Source organism: Silurus aristotelis (genome assembly GCF_946808225.1).
Source record: "Silurus aristotelis genome assembly, chromosome: 7".
Classification (NCBI taxonomy): Eukaryota; Metazoa; Chordata; class Actinopteri; order Siluriformes; family Siluridae; genus Silurus; species Silurus aristotelis.
The window spans coordinates 30,744,517-30,765,490 of NC_139580.1; the positions used below are offsets into that span (position 1 = coordinate 30,744,517).

Below are 20,974 nucleotides of genomic sequence, written 5' to 3' on the forward strand. Positions count from 1 at the left end.
AAACTATAGAACATTAAAGTCCAGATATTGTGCTCAGATGTTGTGTATCATTACTATCTAGTAAAACATTATATAGAATACAATATATTAAATATATATTTAATATTTTTTATATAAAAGTAGAGGCACACACGTGGACAAATAGGTTTTGTCCTGGCAGTAATTAATGATCATTTGCATTATATTTCTCCATCGTATTTGGATCTCAGGACAATCTCATGTATAAATTGTATTATCACAATAAAACACACCTTACTTCCACACTGCTCTCAGTGCATGTGCGTTGTAATTGTTAACAATCTATAATTAATCATATAATCTGGATTTGTACTGGAACTACTGATAATCACCTGCCATTGTGCTTCTTATTAACATGCTTGTATAGTTTATATTCTGATTGTAGACAGGGGTAAAATCATAATAATGATTAAAATGTGTAAAAAAAGAAATTAACACGTCTTTTCCCAGAAATATATATTTAAAAAAATATTAGTCTTTATCTGGTATGTGGCCTGATCAAGGGCCTGAGCTCAAAAATGAAAGCAGGATGGATAGATCAGGGAGAGATCTACAGGATTTATTCCATTCTTGCTAATTTTCTCATCAATATTTTGTTAAAAATCGTAATATATATCTTTTTAATTTTGGGTCGATTCTTTTTTTTGTTGTTTTTTGTTTTTAAACCCAGGTGTGCAAACCACTACAGAAAGATGTTTCTGTGTATATCTGGGATATAATATAATGCTAATAAATTCAGCCTCCTTCATGAGAAACCTGAAGAATTCATAGATGTAAGAAGCTAAAGTCTGCAGGCAATAAAAAGAGCCTGTGTGTTGGGGATTCTGAATGATTGACATCTATTACAACCAGTGATTATACAGAACGCACACCAGGAGCCAATCACGGTGAAGGGGGCGGGTCTTTCTGGGCTGAAAAAAATGAATTTGACTGGTTATGACCCCGCCCCGGAAATACAGTCTCCACCCTCCTGGTGTCCAGCTGCAACATTTTATCCCACACACACGTACATTTTCTGGTCTTTCATGGTTCGGGCTTGTGAGAGGAAGATGAAGTTCTTGGTAGCGATCACGATTATTGTCGCCTCGGTGTTTTTCCTGCTGCTTCCCAACGGATCTCAGGCTGATGAGAAGAAGAAAGGGCCCAAAGTCACGGCCAAGGTAAAAAAAACAAACAACCCGTTCTGCTCGTGCACTCTGTTCGGTGATGCAATCTGTAGTGAAAAACCTTTATTTATTATTAAATCAATCAGAGTGAAGCTCATCATTCTTTGCGCGTGCTGGGCATCGGCTCGAGATGTTTGGTTTGAGGTGTGTGTGCGCGAGCATGAACATTTAGTAAATATATTTGATACTAAATGCTTAGGTGATGAGTGTAAACATGCACCAGGCGTGTCCAGGTTTTTTTGTGTGTGTGTGTGTGTGTGTGTGTGTATGGGAATTCTGTGTAATGGCGCGTGTAGGCCACGTCCGCGTTAAACTGGCTGATATGCGCAGTGCGCTTGCGCACGAGACGGCGTTCCTGATTCCCCCCCGCCCCCCAGTGGAAACTGCACCAGAGTTTCCGCGCGCCCCCGCGTCTTGCGCAATGATTTTAATAGCGGAAATGTATAATTTGTAAATATTAATGCATCTTTGCAAATGTAACTTTTGCTGCTCTGCTTCTTTGAAAGAAAAAAAAATAAAACTCCACATCCCACAGTCACGCGCGTCAGTGAGCTCATTTGCATGTCGGATTTCTTTCTTTCTTTCTTCCCACCTGCTTTGATTCGCCATTGTGTAAACACACAAGCAGAAATCTCTGGATGACTCCACATTTTGCATGTAATATAACCACAATAAATCACCTCAGTGTTCTGGGAAGACTTTTCACTCTACTGATGCTTGATAAAAAGGTCTGGGGTTCAGCCACTGGTTCATTCACTAGAGATAAAGTTTTATAAGGACGCTTCTAATAAGCATGAAACTTCCTACATTTCAACTTTATAACCCGTTGATCTCTCTAAAGCTGATTTTGGACAATGTTCATTGTTAAAATCGCTCTACAAATAAAACTTAGTTTTCAGTTCTTCATGGTTCTGTTGAAGAGAAATAATAAACAATGTATAAAGAGATTTACAACAATTGCAAGCTTCTAACTTTGTGAAAAGAGTTTTGAAGAACCACATCTGGATGTGATGTTCAGGAGACTATAAACCATATAGTTGATGTCTTGAACAATTCCAGCATGGTGTTCTGAAGTGATTAAAATTCATGACGTTCTTGTACCCCTATCCATAACCCCCTCTCAGGTGTACTTTGATATTCGGGTTGGAGATGAGGACATAGGGCGCGTTGTCATCGGACTCTTCGGAAAAACCGTCCCGAAGACCACCGAGAACTTCATTGCTCTGGCTACAGGAGAGGTGCGAGCTCCGATTCTACAAATTCACCTACGCGTTACGGTAATCCATCGAATAACCGTGAGTTACAGAGTTCTCTTGTGCCTCAACAGAAAGGATTCGGTTACAAGGGCAGCAAGTTCCACCGTGTGATAAAGGATTTCATGATCCAGGGAGGAGACTTCACCAGAGGAGATGGAACTGGAGGTGTGATCAGTTTTGTTTTTTAATAGTGCTCTAGTTTAAGTGTCAGATTTAAACTGATCATCTAAGTGGTTGTGTTCTGCTGCTCTGACAGGAAAGAGTATCTATGGTGATCGCTTCCCCGATGAGAACTTCAAGCTGAAGCACTATGGCCCAGGATGGCTGAGCATGGCCAATGCGGGCAAAGACACTAACGGCTCTCAGTTCTTCATTACCACCGTGCAGACCCCATGGCTCGATGGGAAACACGTCGTCTTTGGCAAGATCTTGGAGGGAATGGTGAGTTTCTTCATTTATTGTAATATCTCTCTGTAATGGTCTTCTGTGCTTCACCATGGTCCTGGAGAACACATTAGAATTCTGTATACAAGATATATGCCAAAAAAAAAATGACTTGTAGGACCAGGCTTTAGCTGCTTACTGAATCTTTGTACTTTTTCCCTCAGGATGTGGTGAGAAAGATCGAGAGCACGAAAACAGACGGCAGAGATAAACCTCTCAAAGACGTCACCATCCACGAATGTGGCAAAATCGAGGTGGAAAAACCTTTCGCTGTGCCAAAGGAGTAAAAGAACCCTAATGGATGAAACAGGACTGTGGGGTTCTGGGGTTTTAGCAGGTTTTGCTCTACCACTAATTTTAGTGGTGTGTGCATTTGTATGTACGTGTGTGTGTGTTTTGGCACTTCAACCCAACCGGACTCACACTTTTACATCTGTAGCGGTCCACCTTGGGTCCATTCTGAACAGGCATTCCATGTGGTCTCACACACAGACCCAATCGACACCTGCTTTTTGTAAACAAATCTTCAATAAAGGATCCAGGTTTTGTTAAGATGCTTTGTGTACTTCACTTTGATATTCATACCATAAATACATTTCTTTCAGGAAATATGTACAACACAACCCATATGGGTTTAATGATAAGTGGATTAGTTTATAGATTAGCAGAGAATACACTTAAAATTAGCGCGCGTAATAAAAATAAAACTTTTACAAATCTTTTTTATAAGAGAACATTGCGCTTACACAGTGTGGAGTTGCGACGGAAATCATAAATCTTCGATAGGTTTGATTTCCGTCGCAACTCCACGCTGTGTAAGCGCAATGTTCTCTTATAAAAAAGATTAAGTTTTGTTTTTTTACAATGGAAACATACCAGGCTTTTTACAGGCTTGAAGATCTTTTGCATGTCCGGTGTATGCAAATACACTAATCCGGCCCGATCCGATTTAAAATCACATGAATAGAAGTTCTACAGCATAAATATCTCATATCTGAGGTTGGGTCAGGGTTCACGTTTTACTTTTTGTCCCTCTTTAAAATAAAGAAGAATTCCATTAAAATCACTTAAATGTTAATCATGACGTAAGGTTTTTGTGTTGTGGTTGTACAGTGGGTGGCGCTGCAGCCTCACAACTCACTGTTTTATACTGAATTGGGCTCATGTTCTTGCTGGTTTCCTCTGCGTTCTCCAGTTTCTTCCTGGCAGGATGGTCTAACTTACAAGTGTGAAAGCTGTGTGTACACAGTATATTTCTGCCTCACTCTTGGGATATGATCCCCTGTGACCCTGAAGGAAACTGGGGTCAGAGAGCAGGTTGAGCCATGAGACAGGACCCATGGAGCAGAAAGGTTTATTAGCTCAAGGGCCCAGCAGTAGTAACTTGGCCCCTGACCTTCAAGTCAGTAAGTCAGAACCATTGAGTTACCACTTCCTTCATTTAACCACAGAGTCTTCAATACCAGGATGGAGATCCACTGTGACCCTGACCAGGATAAACCACATACTGAACGTGCATTAGTGAGAGATACCAGAGCTCCAGAACACATCGCTTTCCAATCCCTGCATTATTAAAATTAGGCAACAACCAGATCAAAGCTGATGGTTTTTTATATGATCAATTAAAAGCACCAGTCCTTCTGAAGCCAGGTAGCAAAAGCTGGAAGTCTGTGCCTGGTCAGTGCTGGAACACAGAAGCTCTTCCATGTCTCATGTTGTCTCTGCTTCTGGTAATAAGCTCAGACTGCTTCTGTCTATGACGATGGAGGGGACTGAAGGAAATCGAGGTGGATGCCTAATGCTGGGCTTGGAATGTGTCCTGAAGCCCACCTTATTGTCTTTGGGGAAGAAGCCCTGCAAGACACCAGCAACAACCACGTTCGGCAGGTCTGCAAGAAGAGAAACAAAAATGTATTTAAATTCAAGTTTTTATTAACCTGTTCATTTCAATTCAGATCATTTTCATTGAACATTGTCTATGTGGTGATAAAGAATGAATAAGATGTTCTTTATAAATGAAAGTTTGTCCCTGATAAGTAAACCAGTGGCGACTGCGGTGAAGGATAAACTCCCCGAGATGGCACAAGAAAGAAACCTTGAGAGGAACCAGACTCAAGAGGGAACCTCATCCTCATCTGGGTGGCACCGAATGTCCATTTATTACAGATGTTGAGGTGTAAAGTGATGATCAGATGCAAACTGTTGTTCCGAGTCAATGTAGCAGACTGATATTAACTACAGTCCAAATCCATCCTCAAAGCTCCTGTGGTACTCCGTAATCTCACGGATCTCCTGGGTGTTGATGAGAAACCTCACCAGCTGCACAGAATCGCCTATTTATCTATCCTCAGTGGTACGGTAATTAATTCGAGCTTACTGAAGTAAAGCAGTTATGATGCTTGTTATGAAAACTGGACATTATTCAGCAAAAGGTAGTAGACGTAGTCGCAGACTTATAATGTAGACGCATACTGATGACCCCATTGTAACTTGAAAATGGCCAAGCCCATCCAAGAGTCTTAAAGACTGGTGATCAGTATGTGGTACTTAGTCATTTGGTAATAATTCACCAAGAACATAATTAATCAGAACAGAGCAATTTACTATAAAGTATAAACTATACAGTATAAATTATAAATCATTAAATAGGAACAAATTGCAGGTAGGAACTAAAGTTGTGGGGGAATTTTGAGGGGATAAATCTTTTTTTTATTGGAATTAAATTTCAATCATTGGTCAAGAAAAAAAAAAAAAACCTGTTTATGGAAAAGTACATTAACGTCTCTGGTCTTCGTGTTCACTAACCTAAAATCATGACAATAATTAAAATGATTCATGTTCATGAAACCTTAAACACTAAAATCTAATGTCCAGGTGTGAAACAAATCTTCCAACACTATACACTTTATGGACTAAAGTTTTTGGACTCCTGACCATAGGACTGGTATGTGCTTCCGATTTGCTGTTAGAACAATCTCCAGTCTTCTGGAAAGATGATTTTGGAATGTGCTTGAGGGAATTTGTGCTCCTTCAGCCACAAGGACACTTAAAGTCAGATTTTGATGTAGAGTGAGGAGGGCCTGGGGTGCAGTCAGGGTTCCAAATCATCCCAATAAGGTTAAGGTCAGATCTCTATAGCGGGCCACTTTCAGCCCATGAAAAGCAGATCTTCATGGAGGTTTGAGGTTTCAGTCTCCAAGTTTAAGCGAAGGGAAAATTTCATGCTACAGCACCAAAAGCCGTCAAATACAATTGTGTACCTACAGGTTTGTGGTACCAGTGTGAGGAGGAATCACATATGGCTGGAAACGTCAGGTGTCACCGTACTTATGTCCATATAGTGTATCTTCTAGGAGGTTTGATGTGGAAGACTAGGGTTAGTGTTAAGTGTCTGATCAAATGCAGTCCATGTTCATAAATGGAATATTTGATTCGTTCTTTTTTAAATTTCCTGATCAACGATTTGTAGTTTCATGTAGTGTTCAAATCTCATGTAAAGTCACACTTATTGACGTCTCATTCACAATCAAATCATCAATGCCTATTTTCGTGTGATGCAACGATCATGAGTCAGAGTTCAGAAGTAAATTTCTGCGCAGGTCTGTACTTGTTTATACTCAACGGTAAGAAACAAAGGCTGAGTACTCGCTTCATGGATTCTTTAAAAAACTAGCAAAAAAATGCCATGTGATGCCGTGATTTAGGCAACGTTTTCTCTCTAAAACATACTGTTGCATCTGTTACCTAGGTTACAGAACTCAGTTTGACTTGCACTGCATACAGTTTATGCTGAAGCCCCTCAGGCGCTCTGTTTCACTACAGCAGGCGAATATAAACTAAGCATGTCCAGACACCTAAAGCATTTCACTAATGTACAGGTGGAAGGAGTCATAAATAAATAATGGCCAAGGAAAAAGCTATGCATCAGGCAACACTGTCTCTTACACAACATGTAAAATCTCTAAAAGTGATTTATATAAATGCACCGTATGCATTACCTGACTTGGAAGCGAAGAGATAGGGATCACACGTGAAACCCACCACCCTCTGATGCAGAAGCTCACAGCTAAAAGAGAAGAATTACACCAATGAGGCAACTTTTATACTTATATTGAGATCATTGAACCATTTAGCGAACTTAAGGAATATAAAAGGAAATGTTTCAATTAGATTTACACTGTTTAATGCTCAATAGTTACTGTGTTTTTATTAAGATCATGAAATGTATTAATTAGGGTTAGTCTTCTTGAAATCTAAATCTAATTTACACACACTCACAAAAGTAAGTGCACCCCTCACATTTCAGCAACCGTTGTAGTACACCTTCTTAAGGGACTATAGAAATATAACTTGGATATATTTTAGAGGAGTCAGTGTGCAGTTTGTATACAGTACAGATTTACTGTCCTCTGAAAATAACATACAGCCATTATTGTTGTAATAACTGGTAACAAAAAAATGAGTGCACCCTCAGTGCTCACAGCTGTACTTGGTGTAACTGTGCAAAGCCTCAAGTCCTCTTCATCATGTTTATTTTTTTGTCTGCTTGACAGAACCAGACAAATGTGTGTATCTTGTATTAGAGCAGTTAAAATTTGGTGCTTTGAATCCAATTCTCTCATACTGACCACTGGATATTCTACATGGACCTCATGGTAAAAAGCCTCTGAAGATTTGAGAGTTAGAATCGTTGCTCTCCACAAAGACGCCTCTGCTGTAAGAAGATCAGTATCTCCCTGAAACTGAGTTACAGTACAGTGTTCAGGGTCATACAGAGGTTTTCCAAGACGGGTTCCACTCAGAACAGACCTCACAAGGGTCCATCAAAGAAGTCGAGTCCTCATGATGTGCGTCAGGTGCAGAAGCTTCTTCAAAAAACAGACTCCTGAGTGCTGCAGCATTGCTTTAGAGGCTGCAGAAAAGGAAGATCTGCTTGTCAGTGTTCAGCCCGTATGCCACACAGCAACAAGTTGTAGGCCGTCGCCCCAGAAGGAGCCTCTTCTGAAGCTGCTCACAAGAAAACTTCCAAATAGTTTGCTGAAGACGACCTTTTCAAGAGCATGAACTACTGGAACCATGTCCTGTGTTCTGATGAGACTAAGATAAACTTTTTTGGCTCAGAAGGTATCCAGCATGTGTGATGACGCCCTGGTGAGGAGAACCAAGAAAATTGTCTTCCCTACAGTCAAGCATGGTGGTGACCGCATCATGGTCTGGGGCTGCATGAATGCTGACATCCAGCAGCTCCGTGATGTCATTATGGAGGAGTGGAAGAGGATCCCAGCAACAACCTGTGCAGCTCTGGTCAATTCCATGCCCAGGAAGATTAAAGCAGTGCTGGATATCAATGTGCTCACACACAATATTTACACTTTGGACACTGTTTTGACATGTTCACTGAGGGTGCACTCACTTTAGTTGGTTATTTAGACAATAATGGCTGTATGTTGAGTTATTTTCAGAGGACAGTAAATCTGTACTGATACACAAACTGCACACTGAATCCTCTAAAATATATTTTCATATATATATGAAACTATATATATATATATATATATATATATAGTTTCATTTCTATTGTATTGTCCTTTGAGAACATATAATAAAATAGTTACATACTCACACACACAAAGTATATACATAAAATATATATACAAAGAATATACATATACATAGAATGAAGATTAACATGGCAGAGGTAGAGCTGCATCTTCCTGGCAACAGAACAGGAAAATGACATCTGGTTTTATTTAATCTGGTTTCTTATATATATATATATATACATACAGTACAGACCAAAAGTTTGGACACACCTTCTCATTCAAAGAGTTTTCTTTATTTTCATGACTATGAAAATTGTAGAGTCACACTGAAGGCATCAGGGGCTATTTGACCAAGAAGGAGAGTGATGGGGTGCTGCACCAGATGACCTGGCCTCCACAGTCACCGGACCTGAACCCAATCGAGATGGTTTAGGGGTGAGCTGGACCGCAGAGTGAAGGCAAAAGGGCCAACAAGTGCCAAGCATCTCTCGGGGAACTCCTTCAAGACTGTTGGAAGACCATTTCAGGTGACTACCTCTTGAAGCTCATCAAGAGAATGTCAAGAGTGTGCAAAGCAGTAATCAAAGCAAAAGGTGGCTACTTTGAAGAACCTACAATATGACATTTTTCAGTTGTTTTACACTTTTTTGTTATGTACTGTATATAATTCCATATATAATTCCACATGTGTTTATTCATAGTTTTGATGCCTTCAGTGTGAATCTACAATTTTCATAGTCATGAAAATAAAGAAAACTCTTTGAATGAGAAGGTGTGTCCAAACTTTTGGTCTGTACTGTATGTATATATATATATTTGCACTGTTTGTTAAAGAGCCATGGATTAGACATCAGAAGAAACTTAAGTAATGATTTGCTGTCTGTCTGAACCAAAGAAATAAAAGTGAACCATCAGAATCATTTTGATTTGAACTTATGACCTTCTGATTAGAATCCAGCAGACCCTTAGCCAATGAGCTTATCTTCAACCGTGTCACAACTGAGAGTGGAAAGCGGAGTTTTCTTACAATGGTTTTCAATATTAGGATGGACTCCACTGAAGATGCTGATGATTGAATTCAGGATCTCATACCATAAAATAATGTCGTTTGGAAGACTCTTACCTTTTCCCCTTCTCTCTTGTGTCCTTCTGCTGTTCTTCACTAAAATAACACAAATCATAAAGAATTGTATTACACTCAAACTCAATGTTAGTAATATTACTCCTCATCACTGAAGACAGAGCGGTTAGAGCTCAGCTGTGCGGCAGGGACATTCCAGCATGATGGATATTTGGACTAATTTTTGCTGTCAATCGTCTCATCGAAGAGACAAGTCAAGTCAAGTCAAGTTTATTTGTATAGCGCTTTTCACAACAGACATTGTCTCAAAGCAGCTTTACAGAAAACAACAGTGAAGGTGAATGGTGTGCGTTTGAGCAGCCGTGGCGACAGTGGCAAGGAAAAACTCCCTTAGATGATATGAGGAAGAAACCTTGAGAGGAACCAGACTCAAAGGGGAACCCATCCTCATATGGGTGACATCAAGAGTTTGGTCATAAATCTTTCAACAATACAGAACAATTAAGAGTTAAAGAATCAGTCTGCTTATGTGTTATCAGAGTGTGTTATGTGTTACAAGCCCCTCTAAATGAGCCCTCAAGTCTCCTTACTTTATCATTGTCTAACATATTTTCTCATATCTCTTATTTTCGAATCATTTCTCATGTTTTTCTCATAATGTCTCCTTTTATATTTATAGTCATTTTTATCTAATGGACACATTTCGGCCGATCAGATTTATAATTCACTGTATTCTGTGTACGTCCCACACACACACACACACACACACATATATAGAACTGTTCGTTAAATACATTGAAATATACATGTCTTCTTCTTCTACTTCTTTCGGTTTCTCCAGTTAGGGGGCGCCCCAGCGGATCCTCCGTCTCCATTCCCCCCTGTCCTCTACATCTGCCTCTTTTAAACCATCTATCTGTATGTCTTCCCTCACCACATCCATAAACCTCCTCCTTGGTCTTCCTCTTTTCCTCCTTCCTGGTGGCTCCATCCTCAGCATTCTCCTACTGATATACCCCATGTCCCTCCTCTGCACATGTCCAAACCATCTCAATCTCACCTCCCTCACCTTGTCTCCAAAACGTCCTACATGTGTGGTCCCTCTAATGAATGAGTAAACATTCTAATTGTCTGGGTTTTGGGGGTCATCATGAAGCTGAAACGTGCATGGAATTGCCACACAGTTACTCACAGCCTAAAAATGTTCCTATGCTGGTGAAGTACATACCTTTCGTAGATCGGCATGTGGAAGTGTTTCACCTTCAAGAAATCCAGCAGCTCCTGAGGAACCACGTCGTTCCTATACAGGATCACCTGCATGAAGAAATGATGAAACTATAACTAATTTGTGAAGGCGGTATACAGAGGAGATGATTGTGTGACCTCTCGCTGTACCTGTATGTAGTCCTCCAGCTCTTGCCGTCTCTGCTCCAGAGGTTTAGAGCGCAGCTGGGTCCTCTTGCTGGGGAATTCAGGCAGCTGCAGGATCTTCTTGAGCTTCCGGTGCAACATCTGGAACTCGCTCTGCCGCCGCAGAACAAAGTGCTTCCTTCCGTTGAACAAGATCTCCACCCTGAAGAGCTGTACAACGGAAAAACTGATTACTGAGACACAAGCGGACGAGAAATAAACATAAATACTGTTCTGTCTGAGAGGTGTGAAAACAGTGCCCTCTAGTGAACTGATTGTGTTATGGCAATATAGATATCTACACACTGCCGGCTGCATGGTAAATAGTACAAGTCATCTCTGTTTAATGTTCTGATGAATCCTCAGGTAGTTCTTCCATTCTCCTGATCTCCTATTGAGGTCATATGAATGCTATGATGATACGGCAGCTCGTCATTGTATCTCAGTCAGACAGTACGCGGCGCTCCGACACATCTTTCACTATTGTATATGAGAGAAAGAGAAAGAGGTAAATGTGCGTGTTTCTGGGCCACACCAGGGTTCTGTTTCAGGGCCATTACAAGAAGTGTGAGCTATTCTAGTAACACGGGCAAAAAAGGAGAAGCCACAGTCGCACCAAACAAAAGTAAAAGTGTTCTGGATCATTTTCTAAAGGGTGCATTAATAATGAGCACTGGAAAAAAGGAGAATACATGAAGCTAATAGAAAAAAAACACACTTGAAATTCTAAAACAGAGGCCGTGACTGGCCAGTTTTATCATCTGTGACCCAGTTTGCATCGCACATACACACTCACAGTCATTAGCGCCAGACTGCAGTCATCTAGAATCCAAATAAAGGTGTGCTTTTGGGACTCATGAAAAGTCGGCTGTTACACCGATGTGGGTGGAACCAGATCTAAAGCTTGTGGGATAAATGTAGGATGTCGAATCTGAACATGGGGACAATGAGCACAATGAGTACAGTACATGCTTAACACAGAAAGGTGATTGGATGTGGTTACTGTGTTTATTCTTCAGTACATTATAGAGTCGAGAAAATGACGTTTTAGTATTTCTACAGCATGTTGTACCAAAGCGGTTTTACAGAAACGCAGCTAAACAGCCTAAAGATCCATGAAGTTACTCAGCAACTCTAAAACAATAAGATGGATTTGGACTATTATAACTATTATAACGATTATTATAACAGTCTACCACAAGGGTTCAGGACCACAGTTTTGCATGTAATCGCTGAACAGTCCAACCGCAACACGGACAGAACTGTAATGAATGGACATTTCTTGCCACAGTCACCACTGGTTCACTCATTACAGATAAAAATGAATTTTGGAACTGAAAATAATCCCGTACACACCTATAACTGAAAATCTGTGAATCTCTATAAAGTCCAGTGAATGGGGAACTGTAATAACAGAAAGAAACGCTTTTATGACCAGTTTCACACCAGAGTTTATGCTGAAAAAAAGACAAAGAATCAGTAAATCAGTTTATGCTTTCCAGACAAAGAATCAGTAAAAAGAATCTAAATTAGCTAATTGTTTTCTCCTCTTTTTAAGGAGAAAATAAAATGAATACTTTAAAAATGACAGCATCAGACTTTTATTCGACACACGACTACGGAATGAGTTGTAGAAATGTTTTTTTTCCTCCACAGTCTCATTTCACTCGAGTCATTACATTTGTTTTAAATTTCCATTTCCTGTCAATGTGAACGGAGCGAATAGAATCGTATCCATCGTCATTAAATAAATATTCAGCGCACATCAGTTGAATATATTCCGTGAGAGGAAGAATGGCCTCTTTTTTCACAATGAAGATCAGTAACAAAAAGTCCGAGCCGAACCCTAAACATCCTCAATAACACCACAACGTATAGCACTGATTGTGTTTTTTCCTTGTAATTAAGGCTCGTGGCACAAACAAATTCAGTACGACATGCAGTGAAATGTTTTGTACGACTGTCCAGCGTTCGAGCAGGAAAAAAGGAATAGAATATAAAAATAAGTAGATAAATAAAAAGTATGTAGAAAATATATGTATATTCATGAATCCAGACGAGGATTGATGCGTAAAGTCAGACACTTTAATCAGACCAGGTCAGGATGCAGCTTCTTAAAAAATATATATATATAGACAAGTTGTTTGTTCCCTTTTTGGATGTAATGCTTCCCAAACTCTCACCCCAGACTCTCTAGCACTCGCTCACTTTATCTCACATCCCATCTCTTGACACCACCCTGGGGAGGTCCATTTTAAAGCAGTAATACGATGACTCACATTCTGATGCCTTGCGGTGCTTTTGTTCGAATAAAATTAATACAATTAGACAACTTTAACATGCTGCGATTTCTTTGGTTTGTTTCGCTCTCAGTCGTCATCACAGGCTAAATTCTGATTTGCGTCGCTCATCTTAAACGAACGATTGGTATAACGGTTTATAAATGATAAAGAAAACGTGTTGTTCCCTTCCGTCGAATGGTCACTGCTTTATGACTATGGATTCTGGAGATGGCGAATCCGCTCTATTGTTCAGGCCTTCGTCAGTTAGACCTGATCGTTAAATAATAATAGTAACATGACTAAAAAGTCGATTTAGGAGCCGGAAATCGAACTCGGCGACCGCAGGTCTGTGTCATTATCAGAGAAGCGTTTTTTTTGGTTACTGAGGATTTCACGTCCTTGACGTTTCCCATTTTCCCTGACAATAACGAAACTAGCAGTGCTCACTTCCACTTCATATCTGTTCTCATTTTGACCAAAAAGGTTTCACTTCTCATCTGCCTCACCTCTGAGGGAAGACAGGTCTTTGGCTTGGACGGGAATGTAAGAGAAGCCTAATCGAGCATGCTTTTACAAGCCAAAATGAAACCTTCGTGAGTGATGCAACATCGCGTCCTAAGGGCCAGAGGGGCAATGCACACAAAAAATACAAAAAAATCCTCAGCAAGTAAGAAATGGCAGCTCTCAGTGAGATTTCCACAGTAAAGTACACCGATTTTCCTAAGTCCAGTGTAAACGATACACACGATGTATCCTGTTGACTTTATTACTTAAGTGAGTTAATGTGACAGGAGTGTCTGAGTAACTCAGTGTGTTCTGGAGACTCAGCAAGAATGTAAGAAACACATGACTCTCGTCAAGGCTGAAGTTGCCCTTTCAGGTTGTAGAAACGTGGCCTTGTTTCAACACTAGATCTCTGTGCAATCACAATACAAGCGACACCACAAATATGCCTGGTGGAACATTGGTGAAGCTCAATTTCCAGAGTGTTTATATTAAGGATCACCACCTCGGGATATCTCGCTGTGTGCACCGATTGTCTCGTCTGTTTTTGCCATATAAAAATCCAATTCTAGCAACGGTCCAACTAAAAGATTATTAGATTGGAGTTAATCATTCATGATATTAAAGGTCTGAGGAGCTAGATTCTATAACTTATTCACATATTTCCTTGTGTGTAGCTTCTTCGGGTGTTTGTGGACCAGGAATAGCTGAAGAAAATGTAGCAATATTTCGTGTAATATCAGTTACCTGGTATCATTTATTATTAATAAAAGTTGTATAAAACATTATAACCAATGCAACCTTGTTTATTACCTGTGGCAGAATAACTAAGAGCGATTTGCCAGAAATGAGGATCTGTATTTAACACCGAATGATGATACACTTTTAATCCATTTAATGGCATGTTGAGGAACGTCTGTAATCAAGTTAGCTCCTGTTTTGACTTATGTTGTAACTGCTAGAAAACTCCATCGAAAGTCTGTTTTTTTTTTTTACAAAAAAACAAAAACAAAAGCAGCAGACACTGAAGATTCCTTCCATAAATGCTCTTCCAAAAAAAAATCAGAAATAGCATGTTAATATAAACCTGTGATCTGCATTCAAACTAAACCACAGTCAGAGCTGCGGTTACAGGAAATGAATCAAAAACTTCTGACCAATCAGATTAGAGAAATCAATGCGGTAGAACTATGCTGTAAAAATAAAACCAATATTGAGTGGAATTTGTTTTGTATAAAATGCTATTTTATTGATGTGACATTTATATCATGATTTATATAACTGACCTGTGCTAGACTTAAATACGCTGAATCAGTAACAAAAAAAGACGCAGAAATAAAATAAAAGTAGACGAGGCGTCTTTTTTTTCCCTGAATGGTTTGAGACGCAGTGCTCCCACTGTTTCTGCTTATAAAAACCTGATTTAGTTTAGCAGGGTAAGGATTGTAACAGAGGCTAGCTAAAGTTACCGCGAAGCTCATCGATCATATTATCAAAGTGAACAAATAAACATAAGTAAGAAGGAAAAACAACTTTCCTTTTGTTGTCCTTTGGTCCAAGGATTTTATTAACACATTAGCAGGCGGTCAGGGACAGTAAAGCCTTCTCTGCTGGTCTAAACACTATCAGAAACACTGACCTACATTTACAACCTAAATTCTAATATTTGTTCCATGAAATTGTATTAATTTATTCACATCAGTTTATTCTCTTCATGTTGTAGAGTTTCTCTCGGCTGCACTGCTTCAGTACGTGTATGTGGATGTTAGATTTTTTGTCCAATCAGATTTCAGCCTCTATGTGCTGTCATGTGAATCTAATCTCCCCAGAGCCTTCAGAGTCAGTACTGCTGGCCTTTTACCATCGAGAATATTACCAACAGCTCTGTTTCTTTAACCAATCAGATTTCAGATTCTCCTCACAGGGCAGATCACTGGACCAGAATAGTGTCAGCATTTCTCCATCCTCTGATTGGTTGGTTCGACTGGTAAAACACGTGTGTAGCTCTGCACACGTTAATACATCCGAGTTAGATTTTTTTACACCTACAGAGGAAGAGAAATGTATTTGGTCTCGGACATACTTAAAAATCCATTGTGAAGAAAAGCGAGACATGGTGAGGAGGTCAGTAAACCCTGAAGCTAGCTAGCGTGTCTCAGCCCGGGAAAGGGTTTGTTCTCCACTTCCAGACCAGTGAATACGAGCGGTACCACTTGATTACAGCCTCTGGGGGGCGCTGCACATTATGAGTCTGCATCTCTGGAGAGTAGGTTGGATTTTATTAACATTTTAAAGTTTTTGTCATGTTATTAGACAAATATTGATTGTGAACTGCTCCAGATGTTGTAGGTGCACAGTTGTGGTTGTAGTGTAGAGGTTTGGAGTGTAACTGGGTTTGTTGTTTTAGTAAAATGTTTTTCTGTAACGCTGTTATTTTGCTATTTCTGGAGTTACGGTGCAGATTGGATTTACAGTGAACACTATCCACGTAGAACAATTATTCCAATGGAGGTTTCTCACATCGACACTAATTGTAACGTGCATGTGTGTGAGAGCGAAAGAAAGAAAGAGAAATTAATCTCAGAAATGTGCTACAAGTCTCAAAAGTAAAAAGCAGTGACATTTTTCAGGTCTGTTTCTGCCACACGTTACAGCCAACAATCTAATCCTAAAGCATATATGATTGCTGTAACGCATTTCTTACATGATTTCTTTCTAGAAGTTTCACAAAATAACATGCAGGTAGGTTGACTGGGTGTGTAAAACCTCAATAAATCTAATGTCTTTGGCTTTTCACTAACACGTGTCTTGGTGGTGAGGACTTGTGCATTTTTAAACCCAAATTCAATGTGTGTACTGTTAAAATCACACACTCGAAGACTTTTACTCAAGTCATATTGGAATTGGAATACTTTTACTCAAGTATGATTTTCAGCTACTCAATGGGCGATTATCTAAAGTGACAATGAGAACGGAAATTTTTTCGTGTTTAAATACGAATAAAAAGCTGTGTAATGGAAATACAATAAAATACCAAAGATTATTATTCAATATGTTGAACACGAACACTGACTAGATCATGTTTTATTTTTATTAGATATCCATCCAATAAAGATCCAAGTGTCCACTTTAAAATCTAATCAAATCATAAATCTATTATGGAGGAATTGTGAGAACCTCGAGAAAGCCTTACTACTGCGACAAACCTAATGGACTTGATATAGCTTGGTCTCAGATGTTCTTAAACCCTGGGGAGAAAGCCTTGAGGGTACACACTAGCCTGCAGTGTGTTTTGGGTCAAAAGGTCTGCCAGCAAAAGAGCTCCATTCAGCCTTTGGTTTTTCCTTCTCTCCTTTTGCGTCTTACAGACACACACTCACACACTCACTGTCTCTCTCACACACACACACACACACACACACACACACACACTCACTGTCTCTCTCACACACACACACACACACACACACACACACACACACACACACACACACACACACACACACACACACACACACACACACACACACACAGAGCAGCCATTGTCATAGACGGCACGGTCGCATGCTTCAGCTGGGACCGAGTCCTAGGGTACAGGACCCTCATGTCCACTTACAGTACTCACAACATACCAACTCAGAGAAGTCAACAACCAAACACCCGGCCTGAGATGTGTGGCCTTCTCAAATTCACATTAAAATCTAGAAATCTTCTCCAGGCTCCATCACAACGTTCTTTCCCATAAAAGAGCCGAATTACAGAATTCATTCCAAGACGTTTACAGGACGCACGGTACATGTCCAGCTTGCAGTTGGACGTTCCTTTGTGTCATCACACTTCTGAGCGTGTGCAGGTGATGGATGACTTCTGGTGAACGGCATTTGAGCTTTGAGTGACACCGACACCAGAGCGGAGATTCAGCTGGCTGTAACAGGATTCTACTTTTAGACTCGGAGATCAACATCAACATCGGTATTACTGTGTCAGATGACACACGTTACAGCATGTCTGACTTCACATGCCAAAAAAAAAAAAAAAACGGGGGTTCTAAAAGCTTTGTTTTTTTTGGAACAGCAATTAAAAGTGAAGTTTCTTCATACGAGAATCGTACCATCGGTATGACCTCATGTCCTGGATGGTGTGATTGGACATGTACTGGAGATGTAGGGAAATCCTTTATGTTGTTCTGGTGAGGGTAAAGGAAACAGGACAGACAGGTGGTGGGGTGGGAATTCAAACACATGGTGGTGGAAAAGAAAAAGTAGAAAAAAAAAATTTGGGATTTGGATTTAAGATGAATTAATTATTCTATCAGTATCGGATTTTAAGTTAGAATACAGGATATCTGGTGTAATGATGGGTTTTAGATATTGATATCTGGCGTAATGAAAGGTTTGTGAGATATTGTGAGATATTGATATCTGGTGTAATGAAAGATTTGTGAGATATTGTGATATTGTGAAATATTGATATCTGGTGTAATGAAAGGTTTGTGAGATATTGTGAGATATTGAGATATTGTGAGATATTGATATCTGTTGTAATGAAAGGTTTGTGAGATATTGTGAGATATTGATATCTGGTGTAATGAAAGATTTGTGAGATATTGTGAGATATTGAGATATTGTGAGATATTGATATCTGGTGTAATGAAAGGTTTGTGAGATATTGTGAGATATTGATATCTGGCGTAATGAAAGGTTTGTGAGATATTGTGAGATATTGATATCTGGCGTAATGAAAGGTTTGTGAGATATTGTGAGATATTGATATCTGGTGTAATGAAAGGTTTGTGAGATATTGTGAGATATTGATATCTGGTGTAATGAAAGGTTTGTGAGATATTGTGAGATATTGATATCTGGTGTAATGAAAGATTTGTGAGATATTGTGAGATATTGAGATATTGTGAGATATTGATATCTGGTGTAATGAAAGGTTTGTGAGATATTGTGAGATATTGATATCTGGCGTAATGAAAGGTTTGTGAGATTTGTGAGATATTGATATCTGGCGTATTGAAAGGTTTGTGAGATATTGTGATATATTGATATCTGGCGTAATAAAAGGTTTGTGAGATATTGTGAGATATTGATATCTGGTGTAATGAAAGGTTTGTGAGATATTGATATCTGGTGTAATGAAAGATTTGTGAGATATTGTGAGATATTGAGATATTGTGAGATATTGATATCTGGTGTAATTAAAGGTTTGTGAGATATTGTGAGATAATATCTGGCGTAATGAAAGGTTTGTGAGATATTGTGAGATATTGATATCTGGTGTAATGAAAGGTTTGTGAGATATTGTGAGATATTGAGATATTGTGAGATATTGATATCTGGTGTAATGAAAGGTTTGTGAGATATTGTGAGATATTGATATCTGGTGTAATGAAAGTTTTGTGAGATATTGTGAGATATTGATATCTGGGTAATGAAAGGTTTGTGAGATATTGTGAGATATTGATATCTGGTGTAATGAAAGGTTTGTGAGATATTGTAAGATATTGATATCTGGTGTAATGAAAGATTTGTGAGATATTAAGAGATATTGATATCTGGCGTAATGAAAGGTTTGTGAGATATTGTGAGATATTGATATCTGGCGTAATGAAAGGTTTGTGAGATATTGTGAGATATTGATATTTGGTGTAATGAAAGGTTTGTGAGATATTGTGAGATATTGATATCTGGCGTAATGAAAGGTTTGTGAGATATTGTGAGATATTGATATTTGGTGTAATTAAAGGTTTGTGAGATATTGTGAGATATTGATATCTGGTGTAATGAAAGGTTTGTGAGATATTGTGAGATATTGATATTTGGTGTAATGAAAGGTTTGTGAGATATTGATATTTGGTGTAATTAAAGGTTTGTGAGATATTGATATCTGGTGTAATGAAAGGTTTGTGAGACATTGATATCTGGTGTAGGTTTAAGATATATATTGATGTCTGATGTCATTTTATGATATGTTGATGGTATAATAAGGAGAAAGCATTTGAGGTTCGAATGATCATTGTTTAAACATCTCAGCCAGTTTGCAGGACCCGTGTGGAGCAGATGTTTTTTGTGTATTCATGATCACACTGATGGAGATCTTGTATTTTTTATTTGACTCGAAAGTTAAAATTTAAATATATATTTTTTGGGGGTATATGTTAGTGAGAATTCAGTTTTCGGTACCTACTTTCCGTGATTTCCCAGTTTCATCCACTTCCCGGTGGAGAGATGGGATCGACACCTCAATCATCGCGCTCAGATCCAACATCACCGTCCGCCGGCGCGCGCGCACTGCAGGAAAACCGGCGTCTACCAAACCCCAGCGGTGTGTTTTAAGCCCAGGAGCCTTCCACCATCTCCACCATCTCCACCATATCCTCGGGCGCGTGGGAGAACTTCCTCAGTGGTCCAGTGAAAATAAAAGTAAGGGCTGAAAAACCTCCCAACGCGGGTGGAAGTCACAGCGCTCTCAGATCCGCGAGTCTGATACACGTCCTGAAGTCACAGCGTTCACGAGAAGCAGCTCCGCCTACAAACAAACAAACCCCCGCTCTGATTGGTGCTTTCCTCACGGACCCCACCCAGAACAATATACAAAACCACGCCCTCGTTGTGGGGTCAGAAGGACTACCAGTTTAATACACAGTTTTCAGTTTGATCTGAAATAAATGTGCTCAATTTACCTTTTATTATATGTTATTATTAATCGTGATATTCATCTATGTGAAGACACTGATCATGTTAATAATTTCTCATAATAATTATCAAAAATTATTTAACAATGTAGGAAACAGCTATTTTTAGAAAGGGCCCGTGGGCACCATGTTGGTGATCCCTGCTCTAGAACGTGTGTTGATCTGGAGCAACTCAGAGCCGCATCGTGTCAAAGTTTACCAGTGTGATCAGGAGAACCGCTGGGCTCGGACCATATCACTGGATGCTGAAGCAGCAAATTCATTCATTATAAAAACAAACAAACAAAAAAAAAACAATGCATGGCCAGACATTTTGTGGAAGCTCGATCATTAAGCGCACACGTTTCTTCCCTAAAACTGCTGCCACAAAGTTGGAAGTACACAATTATTGTATTATTATATTATTCATTTCCCATCACTGGAGAGACAAAAAAATTGCTCGAGCATGAAAACGGTGTGAATGATGGAGTGGAAAAACTCTGTATGCTACTCAGAGTCTTGACCCTCAACCCCTCCACAGACTCCTCAACCCCTTCACAGACTCCTCAACCCCTCCAGAGACTCCTCAAC

The 20,974-nt window shown here is 39.4% G+C and overlaps 2 protein-coding genes across 2 annotated transcripts; one reads left to right on the forward strand and one right to left on the reverse strand.

Annotated features, from left to right (window-relative positions):
• The first annotated feature begins 959 nt into the window (after positions 1 to 959).
• On the forward strand, positions 960 to 3,436 carry ppib (peptidylprolyl isomerase B (cyclophilin B)). Its single transcript, XM_083546503.1, has 5 exons — positions 960 to 1,178; positions 2,309 to 2,422; positions 2,512 to 2,605; positions 2,697 to 2,881; positions 3,049 to 3,436. Exons 1-5 carry the CDS (start codon positions 1,044 to 1,046, stop codon positions 3,169 to 3,171), a joined length of 651 nt encoding a protein of 216 aa, XP_083402629.1. The 5' UTR covers positions 960 to 1,043; the 3' UTR covers positions 3,172 to 3,436.
• Positions 3,293 to 20,239, reverse strand: snx22 (sorting nexin 22). The gene is made up of 6 exons (XM_083546515.1): positions 19,897 to 20,239; positions 10,904 to 11,089; positions 10,737 to 10,822; positions 9,551 to 9,589; positions 6,883 to 6,950; positions 3,293 to 4,773 (listed from the first exon to the last, which is right to left on the reverse strand). Exons 1-6 carry the CDS (start codon positions 19,975 to 19,977, stop codon positions 4,595 to 4,597), a joined length of 639 nt encoding a protein of 212 aa, XP_083402641.1. The 5' UTR covers positions 19,978 to 20,239; the 3' UTR covers positions 3,293 to 4,594.
• Between the last annotated feature and the right edge of the window lie 735 nt (positions 20,240 to 20,974).